Source organism: Falco punctatus (genome assembly GCF_963210335.1).
Source record: "Falco punctatus genome assembly, chromosome: 7".
NCBI lineage: Eukaryota > Metazoa > Chordata > Aves > Falconiformes > Falconidae > Falco > Falco punctatus.
The window spans coordinates 9,154,733-9,179,305 of NC_137587.1; the positions used below are offsets into that span (position 1 = coordinate 9,154,733).

The window sequence follows — 24,573 nt, forward strand, 5'->3', positions numbered from 1 at the left end:
CCTACACCTGCTAACACAAAGAACCACCACAAACCAGCTCTGGGATCAACTCCACCACCCCACTCAGCCAGGAACGCAGCTGGCACGGTCAGACCTGGCACATGCTGCCACGGTGCTGAGCGCTGGCCAGAGCCCACCACGGCCTGACCCAGACAGAGCACAGAAGGGTGCCGTACGTAAAGGTAACATTTACTGAGAGATACAGAACTGAGTATTATGAAGGACATACATGGATGGAGAGGGTAGCGACACCACTGCGGAGGGCAGCTTGGACCCACTTCCCAGCACGCCAGGGAAGGAGCCAGACACTACCGGACAAGTAACACAATGGAGATAACTGTGGCATATGCGTTTGTAACAAACAGACCATCATAACATACATTTCTATGGGATCACATCTAGTGATTATATAAATCCATATAGAGATCGCTGTATAAAAACTTTGTAAAAAATACTTTAAAAAAAGTGTAAAAATGTGCATTCAAAAGCACGGCCGACACGGACAGCTGGGCTGTAAACATTATACTGAGAGTGTGCTTATGGGGGGCGCCTGCGCCACCAAGCCCCGACAGGCCTGCCCACCAGACGGGGCTGCGTCAAGTGTTTGCGGTTCTTGGGTTTGGGTTTCCCTCTGGAGCGTGCGCCAGGAGTGGCGGCAGCCTCCGGGCAGGGCACCACATGGCTGCTGCTCCTCTGCCTGCGGCCCCTGCTCCCCACGGGCGCGTGGTCCTCATGGGACGCGCTGCAGCATCATAGGTCCCCGGGGCTGTGAGCGGGCTGAAGGGCCATGATGAGGTATCACAGGGAGGTTGCCCTCACCGGCACCACCAGCCCTGCTCCTGGGTTCAGCCTCAGAGTACATGGTTGACAGGTTCCTCATCTTCTCTGTCCCCATATTTGTTTGGTCCATAGTTCCCAAGGAAGCCCGCTGGGTCCTGGCTGCACCAGGCCTGGGTGCACAGTTCTTCATACAGTACATACATTAAAGACCCTGGAAGACCCTGCGCCACTGTCTCCTCCTCCTGGCCCAGTGCCACCTTCACTTCTTCTCTAGCTGCTCCAGCAGTGGGTTGGCTTCACTCTCTGGCGTCTTGATGCTGTCCGTCCGCACGATGCAGGTGGGACGGTGCCGGTTCAGCATCAGGATCAGCTGCTGCCTCTCCTGTTTCAGCTCTTCTATCTGGGCCTTCAACTCAGCATTCATGAGCTCTAGACGCTCAGACTCCTAACAGGACAGAAACACAACCACATGGGACTTTACTCCAACAGCACAGGATACAAGGAGAAGCGATTTGGCCAACAAACCATCTCTGCTCAGCACTGCCACTCAGCCCCTGCAGCACAGAGGCAGCCCAAAGACACGCTGAGGCACCAGGTCCCTCCAGGCAGTTCATCCCCAGCCCTGCTGCCTTGCCTTACCTAGCGCCACAGCAAGGAAATACAGTGTCACCTCCTAGGACAGGTCTCTGCCGAGCCACAACAAAACCCCTGCCTGGCTGCGTTCCATGGTCTAGAAGGGTGTTTGGAAACAAACCCACATTTAAGTTTTCACCCTCCATCTGCGAGGATCTGGCCTTGTGAAATGGCTCCTTGTCTCCCACTGTGTCATTTGCCCATGTCCCACCACCCCTTGCAGAAAAGCAGCAAGGTGCCGTGAGAGTTCTTCTGCCTTGGGGGTCACGGGTTGAGAGGGCATCTGGCCTCCCAACGGGGAAACCTTCAGGATTTGGGCAAGGGGCCAGCATGCTGTCAGCCCCTGTCGTGTGCCACACTCCCACGCGTGCTCTTGCTCCAGCACCGAGGCAGGGACACCATCAGCCCTCTCTCCCCCAAGCCCAGAGGCCGCTTCCAGCCCTCTCCATCCCTGGTACCACAGGCAAAAGGGATACCTGTGAGCTCTGCCTAGGCACACATGGCCACCACCTTCATCCCCTCACGGAAAGTGGGGCAACAGGCCAGAATTTTCCCAGAAAAGGGCACAGGAGGAAGGGGAGGCAGAGGGGCAGATCTGGAAGGAGCACTGCCCACAGATGGGGCACCTTCCTAGGGAAGTGCCCCCACCAAGGTCCCCGCTGTGTCCTAGGACAGGTCAGGGCACCCACCCGCTGCAGGAACTCCGTCCTCTCCTTCTTCTTGTTACGACATCGTGCTGCTGCTACTTTGTTTTTCTCCCGGCGCCTTTTCCTCCTCTCCTCTTCCTCATCCAGCTGCAATGAGATGGAGAAGCCCAGATCAGAGCCGGCAGGTGTGGGGCAGGGTGAGAGGTAGGAATGAGCACCCGGCAGCCCCACTGGTGACAGGACAAGGAGAGGGGTGGCAGCCACCCATGCCAGGGGCCACTAGCAACATGGTCTAATCCTCAGCAGGAACCAGGCGTGCTGCTGCCACAACCTCTAACTCCACGCTGTGGGGACATAGGGAGGGAGACCAGCGCAGTACCCACAGCCGGGGACCTGGCTGGCAGGGGACAGACTCTTTGCAGGGCTGCTCCCTCCTCGAGAGAGCACAGGGACAAGAGGAATAAAGCTTCATCCTGCAGAGACAGGCACAGCTCGTCACGCAGCTCTGTGAGCGCAGTCATTCAAAGCATCAAACGTGCAGGGAAGAGCAAGAAGCAGAGGAACCTGAAAGCTCTCCCAGCTGGGCCTGGCTGTTCCCTCCTTCCAGTACACAGGACTGTCTGCTGCAGCTGCAGCACTCGCTGAGTCACGGGGCCACTGCAGTAAGGTGGGGACAGGTCCTGCATCCCCTGTGAAGAAGCAGGACACGGCAGTGCCTGCGCTGTTCGCCATGACTCAGTTGCTCTGTGCTGTTTGACTCAAACCGCACAGGCCAGGCCAATAAGCCCTATGGTTTGGAAACCCATAATCAAAGTATTTAGGGATATTTACTACAAAGCCTGTGTAAATGGCCTATGGCATGCTTACATCTGAGAACCCAAACCAGCTCCTTCAAGAAAAATCTGAGTGCTGGAAAGCCCCATGAGGGCAGCATCCAGGTTACACGCTCTAGCATGGCTAGAGAAGACAGGTCCCCAGTGCCTTCATCCACATTTGGTCTTGGACTCTGAAATTTTGAGATGTCAGACCAAACTGCCTCATTCCTATCAAGTGACACCTGACAGCACACATCTTCTCAAATGCAGTGGCAGCAACATTTGCTTTATGAGCACTTCCACAGCTTTTTGCACCTTCTCTAAGGGCAGCTCCAGCTTGAGAAGGCAGCCACATCCCTCTCTTCATACTTAAGTGTGGTTGAGGGACACATCTCCCAGATGAGCCTCTTGCAGCACATCATCTGAGCAGCCTTGTTGCTCTAGTACCTGGGCTTAATCATCCCAAAAGGAAAGTCAGAGAATCCCAATGCCAAGGCCACAAAGCGGTGGTGGGAGCATGGGGCCACCAGATTACCCCACACATAGGTACACCAGTGCTGCCTGCAAGAAACAAAAGCTGCAGGTCCCATCATCCACAGCAAACTGCATGCTGCTAACATTCACCGAGTCCAAAGCCCGCTAATCGAAACATCTCAACGTGATGTCCAAGGACAGGATGAAGCATTGACTCAGCAGAGCGAAGGTGAACGGGGCACCTTAAGCTGCGTGTCCAATATGCAGCACGTAGTATGCTTTAGAAGACCGTGTCCAAGTCTTATAGTGCTAATAGCTTTTGCACCTTCTCTAACTTCCTTCCCAAGCATTATACCAGAGTTGCTACTTTAGCTGAGGCTAAAATATTAAGTCAAGTCACCTCAAGCTGCTACCGCTCCTTTGCCACGGCCGCGCCATGGGGCATCCTGCGCTACATTCACAAGAACCAAGATGGGAACCGCACTGATGCCCCAAGCGCAGTTAGGCATGGCCAGCTCTCACTACATCCACATAGCTCAGATGTGGCAGGTGTTAGAAGTGACCAGGAGGGCTCTAACTCCACGCTCTGCTGCCTTTTCCTTCTAGCCGGACCAGGATACCCCATAGCAAAGGCATAAGCAGCCTTTACAAAATTTCCATGCAGAGTTTAAGAGGAGGTAGACATCAGGGTAGCCACCATTCCCCCCCGCATATTTACTAACCACTCATCTAACCCCCTTAGATAGCTTCACAGCCTTTCAGTTCGATTATTTAGGAGGGTGTAGAGTGGGAACATACACTCACAGCTCCAAACCTCAAGAAACACACCCCAAAACTTTCCTGCAAAGTACACTGTGGGTTGTAACAGGAACTGGAAGAGCAAACAGACCGCACAAGCCTCAGAGTATCCCTGGGAGCTACCTGACATTTCCAAGCTCTGTTGCTCCATTCGGTGAGAGTCAAAGATTAAGTGACCTGCCCACGTCCCCTTCAGCCTCCCCTCCACCCCACAGAGGGCCCAGCAAAGGGCAGTGACCTTTAGATGGCTACAGATGCTCAAAGAGGGTGGCTCAGCACAGACAGTGGCAGCTTGAACTGTTGGCTCTGTTTTTTGATCACAGATCCTGTAACTTCAAGATGGCAGGTTTTCCCCTCTCCGCTTCTGCTTGATTTCAGTTCAGAAAGGTGACATGGCCCTGGTGTTGGGGGGGCTTAGGAGCCTACTCAGGGACAGTGATGGTGTACCACCCCACAGCATGTCTCAGCCGCCAGTCTCCAGGGGAGCCCTGTGGGCAGAAGGTCTGGGGTTGCCTCCTGAATCGCTTCAGTCAGCAGCATCAGGGACCGAGGTGATCACCAGCCTGAGGGGCAGGGTTTGGTTCCAGAGGGAGCACCCCAGGTGGATTTAGGTGACAGAGGAACTCAGCCACACCTGCCTCCAGCTGCCCCAAGAGGAGGGCAGCCTGCCCACCACACTGCAGGAAAGCCAGCGCCCAGCACCCACGCCCAGGCACAAACACCCCACTACCAGGAGATGACGGTCCCCCCAGCACAGCCGAGAAAGCCGCCCGTGCCGCAGCTCGCGGGGAGCAGCCTGCCCTCGCAGGCGGTGCACAGAGCATGGCGTGCCAGCACCCAGCATCCTGGGCTCCGCTCCCCGCAAGAAGAAAGCAGCTGCGGGCTGCATTGCAAAATCATGCGTGGGCAGCTTCTTGGCTACTCATGGGATAAGCAGCTCCTGCTTCACTCCCCCAGGCTTTCGCTGCAAAGCCTGTGCCAGGGGCAGCTCCATTTGCTGTCCTCAATTCCTCGGCTTCACAGGCCATGCAGGGGAGGAACTGGCTGCAGGAGAGGCAGCCGTGTGGGTGTGGGGGCTGCCAGTGGATTTCCCCTTATCTGTCCTCCACACGGTGTCTCAGCAACCGGCTCGCCACTTCCAGTACCTGCTGTGGGACAGAGTTGCCCCGTCCCTGTTATGCAGAGGCCAGTGAGACCACATCCCCCCACCCAGCAAGCAAAAGCAGCTGTTGCAGGGCCAGCTCAGAGGTCCCCGAGACGTCCCAGGGAAGGAGCTGTGCCTGGGAAGATAGCACAGCTACGGACTCCCTCTTTCTTCCCCAGCCCAGGAAGCAAGGCAGGCACTGCGCCCCATTTGCTGTGTGACACCCGGGCCAAGAGCCTGGGACAGCATTCGGCTTCAGCTGCCAACCCACAACAGCTTTGCCTGTTGAAGGACCAAAGCCATTAGCATCCCTCAGGCCCTCCTGATGGCCCACCACAGCATCCTAGCCTCACCTCCTGCTACTGCAGAGCTGCGCAGTCCTTCCCCAGGGGATCTCCATGCAATGCTGCATGAGCCGACCGGACACCCCCTTGGGCACCAGGCTCCTGTGCAAGGTGATCAGATGGACTCAACTCCATCATACCAGCTCTGCCTGCAGAAGTCCACCGCAAGGGGCTGGGGAGAAACAACAGGCACCCCCCCACAGGTGGACCTGGGTGCCGCTGAGCTTTTGCTCTAAGAGTTGGGCCAAATCAAGCATCAGCACCCTTTGGAGAGCGGCTGCTCCCTGGAACTGATGGTTTACGCCCTTCCATGCACAGCTCATCACAGGCAGCTTCTCACATCATCTACCACCTCCTCGCTGATGTTTTCAGAGAACGCACAGTCACCCTCACACGGCATCATCTGATGCCTCATGCAGGAGGACACCCTCACTGTTCAGAAGGGTTGTTTATTCGACTTTGACAGCAGCCACCACCCTCGCCAAAGTGGAGCCTCTGAACTGACATGTGGAGGTGCAAACACTCACCACCAGTACAGCAATGGTCAAGGAGTCAAAGACTGGACAACCAACACACAAGTCAACCACACCAGGAAAATGCTGTGCAAGTGTCTCCCAAGTCCCTGCAGCCTGGTTCCAACATGCCAGCCTACGATACTGAGCAGAAGCCACCAACCTTCCCTGTCCCAGGAGCCCCGAGGTGAACCCAGGCCCCCCCGAGGAGAGGGGCAGGGGCAGCCCCAGCTGATCTGAGTCACCACTACCGTTCAGCACTGCTCACCCACCTGGCTCGACCCGTGGGAAAAAGGCAGCAACGCCAACGCCAGCAGCACCAAAGACTCATTGGCAGCAGAGATGGGATGAAAATATCGCACAAGCCCTCTGACAGGCTGCTCGGCCTCTCCTTTGGGTGCATGCCCCAACCTAGGGACACGCTGGCTGCACCAGACCCCACTCCGCAGGCAGGGATTGAGTTCAGCCAGCTGCCAACAGCTGTGTGGGACCAGTCAGGCCTGGGACACGAAGGCCACTACTCCCAGCCCATGCTGCAGGGACACAAATTCAGACACGGGGGAGAGACAGCCAGTGGAGCAGCTGCCAACACATGTGCACATCACCAAACAGGTGGCGTGGCATCCTTATAGAACACCTTGCTGGCCACCCTGGCAGGAAACAAGCACAGGCAGGACAGAAACCCAGGCAGGTGCAGGCAATGGCCCCGCAGGGCCATCTGTAGCCAGCAGCCCCCGAGACTCACCTCACTTTTCACGGGCTGGGGTCTCTTCCCAAGTTTCACCTCCAGAAAGTGGAGCGGTGAGATCATGGCCCCGATGTTGCGGATGTCGGCGCACTTCAGCTCCTCGGCGGTCAGGGCTGTGCCAGGCAGTCCCGTCAAGGGGCCGAGCCCGGGCAGCGCGCCAGCCGTCAGGGACGGATCAGGGATCTGCCCTGGCATCATAGCAGGGGAAACAGCTTCGTAGGCTGGAGGGAGAGCAAGACACAGCCCGTTACAACCCAGCGACAGGGTCTCACGACACAGCACAGGCCAATCCTGTTCTACAGTCCCATCACCTAACAAGAGTGTGAACCAGGGAAGAAGCCGCTCTCGCCCAGGGATGGCAAAGGAAAGAATTAAGTAGAACTTCTGTGAGAGAAACCAAAAATGTATGAATCCTGCTAGAAAGGATATGCTCCTGGTGTGTAAACCAGGAAGGGAAAAGACCTGAGAGGCAAAGCACCAGAACAGGAGCTGGCTGCAACAACAGTGATGTGGTCCCATGGACTACTGGTTTCAGCACACCTTTCTCTGGAGTGCAGAAGGTGAAGCTTTGCTCTTACCTGAGTTTTGATTAATGTGTATGTTATTAGGACAAGAAGAAAAATAGCACAAAGAGGAACATAACATGCCTTGGGCTGGATTTCTTCCGGGCGGGCTGAGCCTGCTGGTCAGGGCTGGGACACAGCGCACAGCAACCAGGGATAAAACCACGAGAGAAAAACTTGTCACTGAACAAACATCTCCCAGCACAGAAATGAGGAAGCAAGGGCTGGAGGGGAGGGGAAATAGAAGCAACCTTTTGCACCTTGCTCCATCAGGAAAGAGAAAAAATTGCAGCACAAAGTGAGAACATGACAAACTTTGGCAAGTCACTTACAGGCAGAAGAAAGCAAGTTACCAGGAAATATGAAGAACAAGCAGCTAAGAGAGAAAGAAATACAGTTATATCTAAAATGGAAAGCCCACAGAGCAGAACCTGTTGTATTAGCCAAAAAGCAAAGGGACAGGTGGTTGTTGGCTACAGCACAAGTACATCCCTGCTTGTGCAACTGGCCTGGGACACTCACGAGTGACCCAGTTCCAACATGCAGGGTCAACTTCTGTCCACACAGCAACCATTCCCACACACATGCAATACAACTCAGCCACATGTCCCAGTGCTCGTGCACGGCTCTCCTTGCTCTGCCCAGCCAGACCAGTCCCAGCTGAGAGCTTCCAGGCACCCACCCCATCCTGCCCCTGGAAGCACCCACACAGCAGGCAGAAACGGGCTAATGGAGCAGACCCAAAATCTCATGGAGCAGCTTTCCATAACCACTACAGACAGTCACAAGGCAGGGTTCAATGAGCAGCTGAATGAGAGTTGAACGAAGGCAAACTCATGGAAGAGGGGTCCACTAAGGACCATCAGTCACATTGGTCTGCACAAACTCCTGGAAGCTTTGACAGCACCATCTGCCAGAGTGAGGTGGTGCATTAAGCAAGGCATAACATGCACTTGCCCTGCTCTTTCCAAGGCATCCACTCTGAGCTGCTGAGAGACCAGGTGACAGGTGATGCAGACTTTTGGTCCAGGCAGTACAGCTGTGCACACACACGTTGTCAAGCCAGCTGCCACAGTTGCTCAGCACTTGCCATCCTGGGGTTACAAATCTATGTCAGTACCAGGCTGAAAATTTGCCTAAAGCTGCGTGTGAGACAGGACTGTTGGATCATGGAGTCTCAGAACAGCTGAGGTGGGGAAGGAGCTCACCTGGTCCAACACACACACACACCCCCCCCAAGCAGGGTCAGTGGGAGCAGGTTGAACATTGAACAGGGTTAATCATGACAAGCAGAGAGTTAAGGATTTCTTGGTGCTGGTACGTCTCTACCCAGGAGATTATTTGGTATATTTGTTAATGTGAGGGAACAGGAGATGAGCAGCAGAAGGGAAGGAAAGCCAATCATACAGGTTAGTCAAGGTTAGAGGCGCTAATGCAAGCTCCACAGCTGCCAGCGCAGATGCTATGCAAGCCATCCTGGCATGATAGACAAGGGGATTTGCATCAGAGAGTGTCTATAAGCCCCAGTATGCTGAGCTGTCATACACTCTAATCTGCCACCAAAAAGGTCCAGGTGTCAGCATGAGATGTCCCCTGGCAGAGTTTGCTCAGCAGATGGCAGCGGTGACCAATGGGATTTGGGAAAGAGCATGGAAAGCAAATGCAGCAAGAGTGTGACCCTAAAGAGGTGGTGAGCAGGAATCAAGTCGTCTGCTTCCATCACCCATTAGAGCCTGAAAAGGAGAAGATGGGAAAGATAGCAGAGACAGTGACTTCTGAAGCAAAGTGATACCACCCGAAGAAGAGGACTCCTGCCCATCTGGTGCCAAAAGAGAAAGAGAAAATTCTTGGTAATGACATTTGACCTCCGAAAAGACTACACATCAACTTGTTGAGATTGTAAGGACCTAAACGGATCCAAACTACACATTCCTCCATAGCAATCTCTAAACAAACAGCTGTAATTCCACAGCTGCAGCAGTTGCCTTGTATGGTGTCAGGAGATGCCTGCTTGCAGCCAGGCTCTGAAGCTGCAGGCTGCCTCCCTCCCCTTCCCTTCAGGCTTACACATGGCTAAGATGCTTCACTCCTCCAGAAGCTGGGCACCATCCTACCCTAGGCTGCACTCCAGGCGGAAAAATCCAAAAAGTTATTTGGGGACTGTGTCCAAATCCTTACCATCCTCCTCACTGCCCCTCTCCAGCAGGAGAGCACGGTGGCATGGTAAAGGGAGATGACTCCAGAGGCTCTTCCCAGGACATACTGCCACAGGCCTCAGCTGCATGGAGTTAAATTCAGCCTACCATTCTGAGATGGCTTTATGCACTGCAGAGTTAGCCATTTCCCAGCCGCTGCCACTAAGCCGACATGCTGCGGCACTGGGATGAAGCCTGCTAACAGCAGCACACCCCAGGCCAGCTGCTGCACACCTCCTCACCAGCAATCCCATAGAAGTCCATCCCCAGCTTGAACAGTTTGGACTTAAGTGAAAACAATAATTAAAAAAAAAATAACAAAATCAGTAGCTGAAGTATATGAACACTGTCTTGAAGTCTCCCTCCTGCAAATACCGCACGTGAGCTGCAATGGCACACACTGGTTTGGGACCCCAACCCACCCTTTCACAGGCTTCAGGCTGTGACCTGACTTGAGCCCAGCACTGGATGCCTAAATCCATTCTGGACTTGGGGGACCTGGTTTTCATTTATTGTCTTCCATCACAAGATGCAGCTGACAGCACCCAAGCACTGGGCTGGCCAGTCCCGGTCCTCAGCTAGACCAAATTCAGGGTCACTGCGATTTATGAAATGAGGAGGGAGGAGAAACCTGGCCACTGAGCATCCCATTGTACTCCTGAGCCTGGGGCAGCTCCCCAGGAACAACTGGCTAAAGATTTGAGAAAACATTGTGTTTTCTCTGGCCCACCTTTTCCCCTCTGCCTCTTTGATCAGATACTTAATATGCCTTGAAATAGCCCCTGTAGTAGCGTGACATGTGGCACAGGTCGGAATGAAGGAGCTGGCCCACCTAACATGCTCTAAAAATTTATCCTGGATCCAGGGACTGCACTGCCAAAGCCCACATCACACCCGCATTGGTGTAAACTAAAATCTAAGGCTGTTCCAACCAAAGTGCCAGGAGCCACCTGGAAGAACATGAACCTGCACATTAAGATGAGCCAAGAGCTAGGTGGGAAGAGGGAATTAGCTTCTACAAGTGAGATCTTGCTCAGGGGTCACGAAGCTCAGGAGCACATTGAGACCTGCCAAGAGTCAAGCAGAGTTAGACCTTGGAGAGGTATGTAAAACCATTCCCAGCAGGACCATAACCATGGAAATAAGGATGGAACAAAGAGAGATGCCATCCCTCTCTGCAGAGCAGGGGTGCAGTGAGAGATCAGCCCACCTAGCGCTCGATGACCCTCAGCCCCAGGCACTGCCACTGCCTGCTGACCGGAGGGACTGTTGTTCTGCTTCTTTTGCCTCTTCTTCCTGTAAGAGAAGCTTTCCTTTCATCCCAAGTCCCACATACTTCCATTTTCTTTTCTGATTAACACTAGAGGCAAGACGTTGTACTACGATTGTGTCAAAAAAGCCAAAGCATGTCATTCTATTAGATATTTTGGTCCTCTTCCTGAGGCCGTTAACCTGGAAGATGTTGACAAGCCTGCCTATAGCTCCACTATATTCCTACCATGTTTGCATCATAGGGCAGAAATAACTTCAAAGTTCAACACCTGAAAAAAATTTTTAATTTGCAATTTTTCAATACCCATATCATGCTGGATGGGATGAACAGGGCTGGTGCCTTGCCAATTCCCAATTTCTTTCTGGATATTCCCTTGCAGTGTTTGTTATTTCTAAGGCACATGAACCAACTCACCTCTGTATTCCTTCACTTTCTAACACAGGGCTTTAGCTAGGATTCTTATTAGATTTTTTTTTTTCTTTCCAGATCTGATTATTAACACAGTCTTTTTTTCCCCCTCAGTGCCAGACAGTCTTTCAGTGTCTCCTTACATGAGCCGAGAAACATTGTGTCTTCAGTAAAACCTAGCTTTCTGGTGTCCTACGGCTGAACCACACAATTCCTGCATTATACCGGCTATGCTTTTTCACATAATGAAGCCAACAGCAAAGCAAAGCAGTGAGGGGAAAGAGAATGTGTAGTCTTACATCTGACACTGGGATCTGCGTGACGCCAGCTGCTCAAGTTTACATTCGCTGTAGCCGTGCCTTCTGCACTGATGCTATTCATCATTCCGTGCCACAACATCAAGATGCTCCAGAGTAAATCACGAGACAGAGAAGGCTTTCTTAAAACTTCAGTTCAGTGATGAGCAGCCTGTGTCATTCAATGCTCTCTTCAGCAACTATCCTTGCAGCAAAAATCTGGTCAACACGTGATTTCATGGGTCAAAATTCAGTTTGTATTTCCTTAGCTTTGCCTCTGTGCTCCCCTTGTTCTGCTTAAAATGCTGTAACACAAGACTTGACCTCTTGCCGAAATGTCTGTAAACCCTCCTAATTATTGCAGTCACTTTTGCATCCTTGCTTTGGCACTGTTGTCGTCGTGGTCTCGGTCAGCCTCTGGTCAAGCTTGGTTATTTTATCAGCACCCTTATCCCCAGAGATGATAACAGTACCGCTTCCTTGGCTCACCTTGGTTTTGCTGCATCTTTCCCATCAGTGAAAAGCGTTTCTGTGCTTCATCCCCCAGTTATGTCCTTATGGTCAATGGTCTGTGACACTGCTTGGTTTATTATTTCTTAAAGGCAGTGCCCATTACTCCTAAGTTTTTCTCCTACTGCCAGGGTCTGTTATCTGCTGGAGCCTGCGACCTAGAGGGAGGAAGCTTTACCAAGTCCATACTGTCCCATACAGTTGCTCAGCTTCCTCGGTCACACCGTCCCTGCATACCCTCCTATTCTTTCTCCTGTAGTTCCAATCTTCATCTACTCATGGTTTGAGGTTTTTTTCCTTCCCATACCGATTTCATTGCTGCTTTTTTCTGGTGGCTGCTTAGGGTTTTTTTGAAGGAGCTGATGTTTGCACAGCAGTCACGGCATAAATCTAACGTGCAGCATAAATCTAACGTGCGTAGGCATAATCCACGTAACCCAGTGCCTCCGGGGGCTTGTACTCTGGTTGCTAGCCTGTATTCACACCTCTCCTGCCACCTCTTCAGTGCTATTCTTACCCACAGACGAAAACTGGCACAGGAATGCCTATCTGTGTTAAAAGCATACATTCATTTCCTTGTGCAGAAACTGCCATAGTTTGTATCCACTGTTCCCCCAGGACCATCCTATGCATCCTCACTTACCCAGGGATGCTTTTTTATAAACCCAATACAGTTGCTGTATCAACAGCATTGTTGTGCAGATAGGACCATGCCACCCAAAAGCAGGCTCCAACAGTCACATTTCAATTTAAATTGCCATTACTGTCTTATCTCTGCTGTCAGCCTCCTTGGCAAGAGCGAGGGCTGTTTGCAACCTTATTTTCAATTTTGCTGTCTATAAATCACAGTTTCTTCCAACATAATCTATTTTACATGCTCTGACATCTGCAGTGGTTGATCCAAGTACCCTTCCGATGCTCAGAGAGCCAGTCTAGCACCTAATATTGCCAGCCAGCAGATTCTGACACTAAATACCGGCATGTTTCTTTTTTGTCCATGTTAAGCGCTACACTAAGGCGAAGGCTGCCCTACCAGCCCTTCTCCACGCTGCCTGCAGGACCAAGGCCATGCTTGCCTGCTGTTCTCTCACTCCAGGCTCAACCCGGGCGCCTGCCATTTCTTGTCAGCTGCCATGCGTCAGAGCACTGCCAAAGTCTGCAAGACACCATACAAGCAATCTTTGATCTCTTCATTAGCGTGTTAGCACTTAATGTACTATCACCATTTGTACCTACTGTCTGGGAGCACCTAAGTCACGGCAATCGGCCTTTCATCTGCTCCTGGCCAGCACACAATAATTCTGCTGCGGAGATCAGAAGTAGTGTTATCATCCATGAAAAGCAACTTCTGGTTCCTTGGATTTTACTATGGCTTTATTATAATTTTCTAGCTTTTTTTAGCTCTTGGTTATCAAGTTTGCTCAGCCTGTATATCACACATTGCAACTTTCTAGTTCCTTCTGTTAGCAGAAGGATGATTTATAAGAAAGCCCTTTCCTGACATGCCCAACTTCTCATGCCCCAAGAATGTGACTTCCTAAACAAAGACAGGGCAGTTGGCTATCACTGCTCTGAGGCAAAAGCCGCTTGCTTTTTTTCCATCTGGACTCTTCGGGCTGGGGAGACTGCAGGATGCTGAGGGTCAACAGCCTACAACGGACTTTCTTCCACTTCAAGACGCAGCCCTCAGTGAATGCCAAATTAAGCACGACAAAGTTGAAGGCATAAAGTCACTACCCCATATTCCCAGTGCCACAAGTACCTAGCCATGCAATTAGTTTTCTTCTGTTGCCTAAATTGCGATAGTCTCCCATTCTCACACAACTGCTATCTGCTCTAGATGCATCTGGTTTTGACTAGTACCTTACAGCAGGTCACCCCGTCTCCTGTCTAGCTTCTTCTGGTCTGCATTGTTAGAAGCAGTAACTTGCAGTGCCAGTGCCAGCGGCCACACCGATCAGGATCAGTTATTTGCCAACCATCAGAACACAGCAGCAGCCAAGCCCCTTGGCTGTAACCTGTCTTTTCAATACCCATGCAGCAGCGCTGGCAAACATGGTCTCTAACAGCCACTGTGCCTTCATTCATTCATTCCTCTGCCGAACCTGGCGATGCCAAGGAACCCTCCACCTGTAGCATACTGAAGAGCTGCAGTGACACCCACCAGGGTAAAACTGTGCACGCCCTCTCTTCACCAAGGACCTAACATTACTTAGCATTTTATGGCATCAGGGAGATTCCCCTTCATTTAAAGGCCAGTTTAAGGCACAATCGCAGCATGGCTTACCAAGTGCACTGAGCGGCAGCATGCCACCTCAGTGTGCTAGACACCGTAGTACCTCACGGCCTCCACACCCCACTTCCAGGAGAGAGACAGCTCCTACATCAGGTCCTGAGCTTGCAGGGCCAAAGAAGCATCTGTACCTTTCCCCCCAGCTGCTGCCCTTGCTGTTCCCTTCCTCCCACAGGTAACCCCACACAGCGGGAGAAGAGCTGCAGGGTTTGTGAATGCCGGCACATGTGATGCACCATCCCAAACTCCCAAAGCTCCAAGGAGAGGATTGCAGGGCCACAGTGCTAGAGAGGAAGGAGCTGTGAAGAACAGTTCCTCAGGAGATGGAAGTCTAAGCCCATTTGTGCGCCAGAACAGTCTGGCTCAGTCCTGCACATCTAGTTTCACACAGATGGCAAGAGGAACATCCGAGTCATTCATGGACAGGCGGCTATGAAAAGCTTTCTGAAAACAGGAACGCAGAGAGCCTTGCTGCCTCCCTCCTCTTCTCCATCAGGGAGGCATGCACAGGGCAGCCCGGAGCAGACAGCCTCTCCTCAGCAGAAGTGCAATTTTGCAGCCCCCAATGCAACTGATTTCCATTGTCAGGCCCCCACATCTGCCTGTCTGATGCTTTGACTCCTTATCGCCATTATGAGGAGGGGAAGACACTGGCCCTCCAGTCCTCAGCTTTAGAAATAACTCCCTCTTTGCCGTTAGCAAAGCAGTCGGCTCACAGTCTTTCTTTTTCCCTGAGCATTTTCCTCCATACCTTCACAGGATAGTAAAAAAGCTCTAGTTTAGCATTACACTGCCCCCACCACTGCAATGCAGCGATTGACTTGTAAGCAACCTGTGACAGCGGGGTTTTGTACAGCACCTAGCATAGCAAGGCTTCTCCATTGCAGTAATTCATTGTGATAACTGCAAAAAAATGCAATTAATTATCACAGTATACTATTAGCAATTGCCAGTTAATTATTTCTGGCAGACATTTAATAACGTTGCACCACCTGCTGGATGGCAGTACAGAGCAGGAGGGTAAAAACTCTCCTGTTTCTACCTGAAGCAGCAAAAAGTGGTTTGAGGAAGGAGGAGTATCCTGGTCTGAGCTGGGCTGCAGCTCAGACACTGAGGTTAATGACCGACTTGTTGAAATCCCCCAGGACCTTCCATGACCACATGTGGTCAGGGCTGGAATCTTCAAGACGACAACTCTACTCCGGCACAGAGCTCCTGAGAGGCCAAGAATGGACTCAAATCAGAGGGCCTCCCCCTACAAACTCCTCAAAATTATGCCCTGAATGTCAGGGTCATCCACAAAGACCTCTAACCCATATGGGTCTCTATATAGAGACGAGCTCTGGCTAGTTTGCAACAGTCCTGCTCAGCTGAGAGGACCATATGGACCCTCAGCTCCCTGGCTGCATGTTAAAACAGTCTGCAATGTTTGGATTGATACTCTGGACAGCCGAAGCAACTGAAAAATCCACGCAAGCAGCCAAAGACAGATGGCATCAGATTTGCCGTGCCCCCTCCTTGCCACACTGGCACTACAGGACACATGCAGGCTGGCAAGAGGTCCACATCACACACCATGAGCGTCTCCATTGCTCTTAGGGCCAGGTCCACCTGGAACAGCCTACTGCTGTGAAAAGACCCTCTCAACAGCTTCTCACTCGAGACACTGCGTGCTGCCAAGTACCTGGCCCAGGCAATGCAGCTGAAGCAGCAAACACTAGCACAGGGAAGGAGACCACAGAGCAGATGCTCAGCACTGCCCACACTTGAGCGGCCTAGATGGACACGCTGCTCAGATGGAGAGGGCGGTAGGAGGTAAGAGGGAATATCTACTCTTGGCAAGGACCGCAGCACAGAGACCTTTGCATCCTGTGAGGAGGGAAATGCTCAATGCTCAGCCGTGAAGAGCAAGAAGCATCCGTGGGTGTCTCAACGAGGCAACAGCGGCAGCAACCCTCACGGTAACTCTCAGCAGATCATGTCAATCCCCCAGATCCCAGGAACAACCAGTCGCTGTGTGACACAGGGATGGTTTAGATGGTGGCTCCTGCACCCACCCACTCATCCCCAGACGGGCAAGGTTTTTGCTTTTTTAAAATCGCTACAAGCCTCACTAAGAGTCTGAACTCCAACGACTGGCATTCCCAGATGTCCCCGTGCAAGCGTTCCCCAGCAAATTCCCAGAGCAGGCTCCAGATCGAGTTTTTCATGAAAGTTTTTCTTGCAACTAGCTAAAAAATCCTAGTCTGAGCTGCAGAAGCATTTGTTTCTGCTGAGCTCTCGGAGTCCAAACACACACACACACACACACACACACTGTTTGGCAGTGGTTGTGTTCCAGGGCTGGTAATGCAAGCCATGGAGCAGGCTGCCAAGACAAGCAAGAGAACGAGCCAGGCCCTGTTTCATTGGCCACCATACGCTGCATATGGCCCTGGAACCAGCCAGCACAGTGTTCTCACCCTCCTTGAAGGCATAGGAGACCCTGTGTTTTCAAATACACCTCCACAGGGCCTTCATTAAAAGCAAAATGGAAACATAACGTGGCTCTTGCTCTCTTGGTATTTCTCCCTTTCCCCTAATTTGCTCTCAAACCCGTTTCCCTCCCATGGAAAAAGCAAACCGCCTCCCGGAGCAGACCGTGCAAAAGAATGCAACTTCCATTCAACTCCATGCCTCACTGCTAAAGCGGACTTGGGACCGCGCGGTGGGGGAGCCCCGGGGCCCCTTCCCTCCCCCGGGCCCCGCGGGGCGGCCCGGCCGGCAGCGCCCCCCCCCCGCCCCCGCCCGGCAGCCCGGCCCCCACCTGCGGCCCGGCCGGCAGGTGAAGCGGCGGGAGGGCGGCACCGGGGCGGGGGGGGAGCGCTCCCCGCCGGCCCTGCAGCGGGGCGGGGGCAGCAGCCCGGGCCCGGGCACCCCCGCACGGCGGGCCCGGCCCCCGCGCAGCGCCGGGTGCGGGGGCAGCGCAGCTCCGCTCCCGGCCGGCTCTGCCCGCCCCCCACCCACGCGCCCACCCCGGGGGTCTCCCCGCATCCCCGCGGCGCGCCCGGCCGCGGGCACCGGAGCCCCTCCCCGCCCGGAGGGCAGCACCCAGCACCCTGCACGCTGCCGCGGGGCGCCGGGATGCTCCGCGCATCCCCCCGCCCTGCCACAATCCCGGCGCTTCCCCCGCTCCGCGCCCGCACCCACCGTGCAGGGGGACCGGGCTGCCGGGGTGCCCGCGGGGCCCGGCCGCAGGGGCCGGGCTGCAGGCTCAGCCCCGCCGCCTCCGCCGCTGCCCCGACCCCCGGGCCCCGCCGGGTGCCGATGTCGGTGCCGATGTCGGTGCCGGCCGCCGCCGGGGCGCCTTGGCCCGCCGCCGCCCCCCGCCGCCCCGGTGCGCGCCTCCCGCAGGCTGTGGCAGGCGGCGGGGTGGGTTGCATCAGCCCCGGTTATATAGCGGCCCCTGGGCTGCGGGGAGGGGTCGGGAATGCGGAACCGGCCGGGCTGCCAGCGCCACACGTCAGGGAGGGCGGGGGAGCGGGGCCGCGGGGCGGGGAGCGCCGCGCAGGGGTGGGACCAGCCGGGACACCGGCACCCCGCATCCCGCACCCGGCACCCCGCACCCGGCACCCCGCACCCGGCATCCCGCACCCGGCACCCCGCATCCCGGCACCCCGCATTCCGCACCCCACAGCCTGGCATCGCCGCATCCTGCACCCCCGCACCCACACACAGCACCCCGACATCCCGCACCCGGCACCCCACCATTTCGCATCTGACACCCTGCACCCCACAGCCCAGCGCCCCACATCCCGCAGCCCACAGCCTGGCATCCCGGCACCCCGCATTCCACAACAAGCACCCCGACACCCCACACCTGGCACCCCGACATCACACACCCCATATCCCGCACCCCACAGCCCAGCATACCCGCATCCCGCACCCTGCACCCAGCACCTTGACATCCCACACCCGGCACCCCATCATTCTGCATCTGGCACCCCACAGCCTGGCATCCTTGCATGCCACACCCCACACCCCACACCAAGCACATCCTGCACCCGGCACCCCACACCCCATAGCTCAGCACCCCTACATCCTGCACCCCAGGACTCCACACCCACCACCCCTTGGCAAGCCCGTGCCCTCACAGCCGGCACCCCTGCACCATGGCACCTCGCACCCCTCCACCGGGTGCGGGCCCCCTCCCACACTCCTATTTGCGCTGCCCCCCCCCCCCCCCCCCCGGCTCTCCGCTCCGTGCCCCCCAGCCCTGCCAGGACCAGGTCCTGGGCAGCCCCGCTGACACAGCCTGGTGCCGCCACAGCCCTGCCCGGGCCTGCAGCAGTAGCTGTGTGTGGAGCCCCCTGCTCCTCAGTCCTGCGCCTGCGAACAAGAGGCAAAGGACCAGGGAGAGTGACACAGCTCCCCAGCGCCGACCCCATGTCACCCAGGGAAGCAGCGACACAGGGGCAGGGGGGGCCACGCCACTGCCCCGTGGGAAGCCAGCTCCTTCTCAGCTCATCCCACCCCAGCCCGGCCTGCTCAGGTTCCCCCATACACCGGTCAAGGTCTGCCAGCCCCAGCTCTGCCAGCCCTTTGACTGGGATGGAGAGGAGCCAAGAGGGAGCAGAGGGGTTCAAGGCTCCCCTGCCCAGCTGCTTTGGTCTTCCCTTATCATCACTGGAATATCCCAGGAGGGCCGTTGCCCAAGGCACATGCACACTCATGGTGCCTGGTGCTCTAGCACCATGATGTCAGGAGGAGGTGTGGGAGCAGATGGTGGACTGGAGTCTTCCTGATAACTTATTTGCATGGATTTGAATTGTCTCCTTCCTCTTTCTCTCTAACATTGGCTTCTTCCCACCTGCATCTGCCAAACTGCTCTGAGAAGCAAAGCTCTGCACACCCACAGGGCCACACTAGACCCGTCACAGGTACTGGATGCTCCAGGGCTGGAGCTCCTAAAGCATTTCAGGACAGAAATACACCTTTTAATTTGGAAAGAAAAAATACTAGAGTGGTTAGCAAAACCGTCGGGCTGAGCGGCACTACCCAGCTCCCTGTGCCTGAGCCCGTGCCCAAAGTAAATGGGGAAAGAGATGAGATGTGTCTCCCAAACAGGATGAACCACAGCAAGGACTCAGGACCAGCAAATTCCTCTGAGCTCTCCTGCATGCCCCTGGGCCCTGTGGGCAGGTCACTACAGACAAAAGGAATCTGTCACAGAGCAGAGCAATACCACCATCTCTTTGACCTATCCTCCCCCCTCAGCTGCACAGTGAGGCACCATACACCCTACCTTGTTTGCCTTCTCCTGGCTTGTCAGTCCTTGTTTCTTTTCTGAATTCACCAATTTCATTTCTTTTCACCGCTGACGATGCATGCCATTCATCATCCACGAGGTCTCACCACCAGCACTTCCAGCCTTGTCCTCTTCATCTCTGTGTCAGCAAGAGAAAGAGAATTCAGCTGGGGAGCTGGGACCGAGCAGGAGCAGGGGGCTAGAAACGCTGCGTTCAATATAGGATACACTTTGCCCAAGTTGTCCTACAGAAATAGGTAACAGCCTGGCTCAGCAGGACACAGCACATGTATCCTTATTCCTACTCTCCTCATGCCATTGTTCTTTCATCTTTTTGTTTTCAGAGAGGTAGAATACTTTCTATACACCTTTGCATACAAATCCAGTATTTCTTTACCCTTGGCATCTCATCTTGGGGAGAAGGGAGAAGTGTGAGCTGAGATGTATTTTTCCCATATACATTCTTCCACCTTCCTATATCAGATAGGGCAGACTTTTCTAGTGCCTTAGGCTGGAGGGATCCCAATGTGGCTGATAAACAATATTTCTCTCTAGCAATTCACACAAGTTGCCTCCAGCGCATGGCAGCTCCCTCACACCTGCTGCCTCCTGAGCGGAGAGGGGAAAAACAGGGGATTTCAGAGGAGGCCGATGACCTGGCTGAGCAAGGTCCAGTCCAGCACGTGGCTCCTCCTGCAGCCCTTCCCTGCCCTGAGGAAGGTGGGAAAGTGCCATTTCCCCTTCTCTGCTGGGGGCTGGAAGAGAGACAGCTCTCCCGGCTCTGCCTTCCACTGTTTTCCCCTTTTTCATTTCCCTTTCTCTAGTGGGCAGAGCTGGGGGATCTCACGGCAACACAGCCATCTACAGCCCCAGCCTTGAGTATGGACCTCTTCATGGATGCTCTCCCCTGCCAGCAAGCCCCCGCAGGGTGGGAACAGGGACCCCACACCTACCAGTCTGTATATGACCAGCACTTGCCGCATGTTTGCAGTGCACTGCTTTCGAAGCTGTGTACCTAAGGCTGTGCAGAAAAAGGTCAGGAAGCAGGAAGGAGAGGGTATAGCTGAACCCTGCTCTCCGGCCTGAGATGTCTTTCCTTCCCTAAGATGTCTTTCCTCCCCTAAGACATCTTTCCTTCAGGCTTCCCCTCTGCAGGTCCTGGGGACAGCTGAGCCTCCATTATTATGATAATCCAAGTTAGCCCTAACTGGAATTTGTTTGACTTAACTGTTGAAGAGCTAGTTCCAGGGAAGCATCCTTGTTCAGGACAGTGCTTACGCACATGTTTAAAGGGACAAACTTGCATCATTCCTTCTTGAGTTGGGAACTCTTGTCTCACAGGGGAATTTTCCTCCTTCTTGCAGCCGCCTGTGCTTGAGCTGTTCTTTTCCCAAGCCGGGTTTTGCCTCATGTAAACACCAAACATGTTTACTTTTCAGATAGTCTCATTTGGGTTAGAAAAGGCGTAAGAATTCATTGAGAATTTGTGGCTTCAGTGGGTAAAAGTGAACAGAAAAGTCACCAACAACAGGCTGCTCGACGAAGGACGCGGAGTGGTTGGGTAAACACAGCTGGCCCTACCAGGGCCGGTCAGTCTTGCCGCTGCTGTGGAAACATGTGCTGACAAAGACAAATTAACCAAGTAGGAATGGCAGCATCTGAAACGGAGACAGGAGTAGCTAAGAAAAAAGCAAAAGTTCCGCTGCACAGAATATAAAAAGCTGTCAGTACCTCGCTGCCTGGAAATGGCTTTCTCCTCAGACAAAAGGGATGATTTGCATATTTTTGCCCAAAATAAAGCATGTGGAAGGTGAAGGTTCATGGATGTGGAAACACAGCCCCTGCAACACAACACATGGCCAGAAAGTTATCAGGAACAGAGCGAACTCTAAAGCAAAACAGAGCTGCACGAGCACAGGAGTTTGGTTGCAAAGGAGCTGCTCTCAGTCCTTTGCTTTGCCTGCCAGCACGCGTTTCTCTGCCTTCCACATGTGGATGAATTGTGTGGCTCATCAGCGGGATTCAGGCCTAGGCCAGGACGCCACGTGACGGCACTGCAGCCATCCTTGTCCTTCTCACCCCTCTCTTCTGAATTGTCCGGCGGCCCTCTCACCGCAGGAGTGGTGCTGCCTGGGGCAGGCCCACATCTTCTGAAGGTGGGCGGGGGAGGCAGTGTCAGTACTGGTCCATCTTGCCAGGTTTCTCAGCATCACTCTTGCTGTCACAGCCCTGCCTGTGGCACAGCCAAGAGCCAGAGCACTGACAAGGTTCCTATGGGTCCCTGACATCCAAGCGCAGCGAAAGCATGCTTAAGACCCCAGCAAGGATAGTCCTTTGCTTGACCTCCGTACCCTCCTGATGCCACAGTCAGTGGAGATGAGCTCACAGTAACCTCCCTGGGACATTCTTGGCCAAGAAAGCCAATGATACACTAGATCTAAATATCTCTGTTGCATGTCCATGCACAGTTTTATGTGCTTGATATTAATGAATATTCTAGGTCTAATCAGGATGTTAGCCACTCCAGTTCACCTCCCTTCCATAACCTCTTCAGGGCTGACCAGTAAAAACAGTGTGTGCGTGGGACATGCCTGGCAGACATAAACGCACACTGACCTCCTACATGTAAAATTCCCTCCCGCGTTGCCTCTCAGCGCAGGCTCACAGGGTTAATGATTCCCCTCCCACCCACTGGGGCTCAAAGAACTGAGCTGTGGCACTGCTTAACCTGGATTCCTCAGACCTGCGCCTTGCTCCCACACTTGCCATCTAACATTTGCTACCCGAAACAGTGCTTTTCATCTGCCACGTGTCCACCTAAATCACCCAAATCCTCATGAATCTGCTTCCCTTTTTGCTGATGTTTGCCTTCAGTATTAGGATTATCCACAGTCCTGGTGGTCAATACTGAAAACCATCCACTGAAGGATGCAACCTAGGACATACACGTTCAAACTCCTGTAAGAGTACAGCACCTATTGGCAGCACGAAAGAGCTTCAGCCTGCAGGGGAGAGTGGCAGTGATGCAAGTCAAGATGTAGTTGCCCTTCAGCCACCTCTGGCTGCATCACACCATCCCCACCGGCCACGACTCAGTTCTGATTTAGCTGTTCCCTTCATGCAACCCTATCTCGTTTCTAGTCCAATTTCTCTTTTTAAACAGTTATTTCCAGTTATTTTGCAAAACTGGGCTGGGGAGCAAAGAGACAAATGGTGCAAGCCGTAGGAGTGAGAGGATGGTAAATTGCCCCTGAGTCACTGGGGGAAAGCAGCTGGGTCTGGGCTGGTGGCAGTGCCGAGGCCACAGCAGTCACTGCCACAGCGGTCAGATGGCATCCTGATGGACACAGGCTGATGGGCTGATTGATCTCCAGGCTGCTTGTTTATAAAAACACAACTGATTAGATATCCAGGCTGGCAAATGCTGTGCAAAACCTTGTCTCTGACAGTGCTGCATCCTTAAGTTACATGATCTTTATGTTGGACAGTTGTGGAATAACCTCTCCTGGGGGGAATTTCTTTCTTATCTTTGTCAGTTAGGCATTGACTTAGACTTTGAAATATATAGTCTTTCCTAAAAAAGTTATAGTCCTATCTAATTCATATCTCTTCCCCATTTATCTTCTCTGCAAACTGAACATGTTGTGCTCCTTGCAATCCCTACTTATGTGGAAGGGGCTCCATCTTTTCAGTAACTTTCCTTATCCGCCTGTATCTCCCTTATTTTCGGCAGCAAGGGTGATAAGAAGCACACAGAGTATTCCGGCTAAAGGTCTATCCCAGACTCACTCATTGGCATTACAATATTCTCTGGATTAGTTTCCACCCTACTATAAAGCCATCCCTCCATGGGTCCCAGAGACAAACTGCTCTGAGCCTTCAGGGCCTATAGTTTCCACTTCTTTGCAGCATTTCAGCAATGCCAGCATAAATCACTTATGGCCGCTTAGCCTCGTCAAGAAGTTCCTGTGAAAGACACCAGTCCTGGCTTTTTGAAAATCCATGTCCTGCTGTTATTTCCTACAGCAGGAAATACTCCATAACTTCTAGCAGCTCCAGGAGCATGATTTTCCTTTGCAGAGGAAAGCAAGCTGCAGATTTCTTGCTGCAATGTAGTAGACCAGGTGAGTGTGCAGAAGGAACCTGCAGATCTTTAATAAACATCCCAGCAATTTTCCTGGGATCGATATAATACCAGTGTCCACAATTCCTTGGCACTCTTTGCCCTCCTCTATTTCTGCACACAGCTGCTGGTCTCTAGGACTCCGCTCCTCAGGTGCTGGTGCTGAGTCCTGGGGACTGTTGTTTTCTGAGGCACCAGTCTTTGCTTTCAGAAGTTCTCACTGCCTGAGGATGCCTTGTCTGTAGCAGCTGAGCTGCACTGTTGGGGGCGGGGGGGGGGCAGTATCTGGGGTATCTGGGAGTTTTTTGGGTGTATGAATTACGTAGCTTCTCTGCAGTGCCCTAAGCTTCCTTTGCTGCTTTACTTTCTTCCCTGTTCCCACAAAACCTGCCAGCCCTCTCCCAGGCTTCCTACTTCCAACAGACTAAAAGAAGGTCCTGTGATTTTTTTCTGGGTCTTTGTGTTTCACATTTTCCCCTTACCTGCCAAATTCCCGTCTAAAATTTTCCCTGCTGCAGCCTGTGCTCCTACCGGCTGTTCTAGGCTTGGATGTTCATTTTCTGAAGGATCTCTTTACCTTGAATAACCTCTCATGCCTTGTGTCCTAGACAGATGGGGGGTGTGGGTGTGGGGTAGAGGTGTCCTTCCCTTCCTCTGGATATTGCTGTCTGCTGCAATAGTGTTATTAGTAAAAGAACCATTGAAAAAGCTCTCCTTGATACTTACCCAA

The 24,573-nt window shown here is 53.5% G+C and overlaps 1 protein-coding gene across 2 annotated transcripts; it reads right to left on the bottom strand.

Annotated features, from left to right (window-relative positions):
* Positions 1 to 173: 173 nt before the first annotated feature.
* Positions 174 to 24,077, bottom strand: JDP2 (Jun dimerization protein 2). Of its 2 annotated transcripts, none has more exons than XM_080395844.1 (4): positions 19,718 to 24,077; positions 6,893 to 7,116; positions 2,103 to 2,207; positions 174 to 1,225 (listed from the first exon to the last, which is right to left on the bottom strand). In XM_080395844.1, the coding sequence occupies exons 2-4, from the start codon at positions 7,091 to 7,093 to the stop codon at positions 1,040 to 1,042; spliced, it is 492 nt and encodes a 163-aa protein (XP_080251970.1). In that variant the 5' UTR covers positions 7,094 to 7,116; positions 19,718 to 24,077; the 3' UTR covers positions 174 to 1,039. The 2 variants fall into 2 exon arrangements, with proteins under 2 accessions (XP_080251970.1, XP_080251969.1); XM_080395843.1 differs by lacking the exon at positions 19,718 to 24,077 and adding an exon at positions 17,623 to 17,923.
* Positions 24,078 to 24,573: the final 496 nt, after the last annotated feature.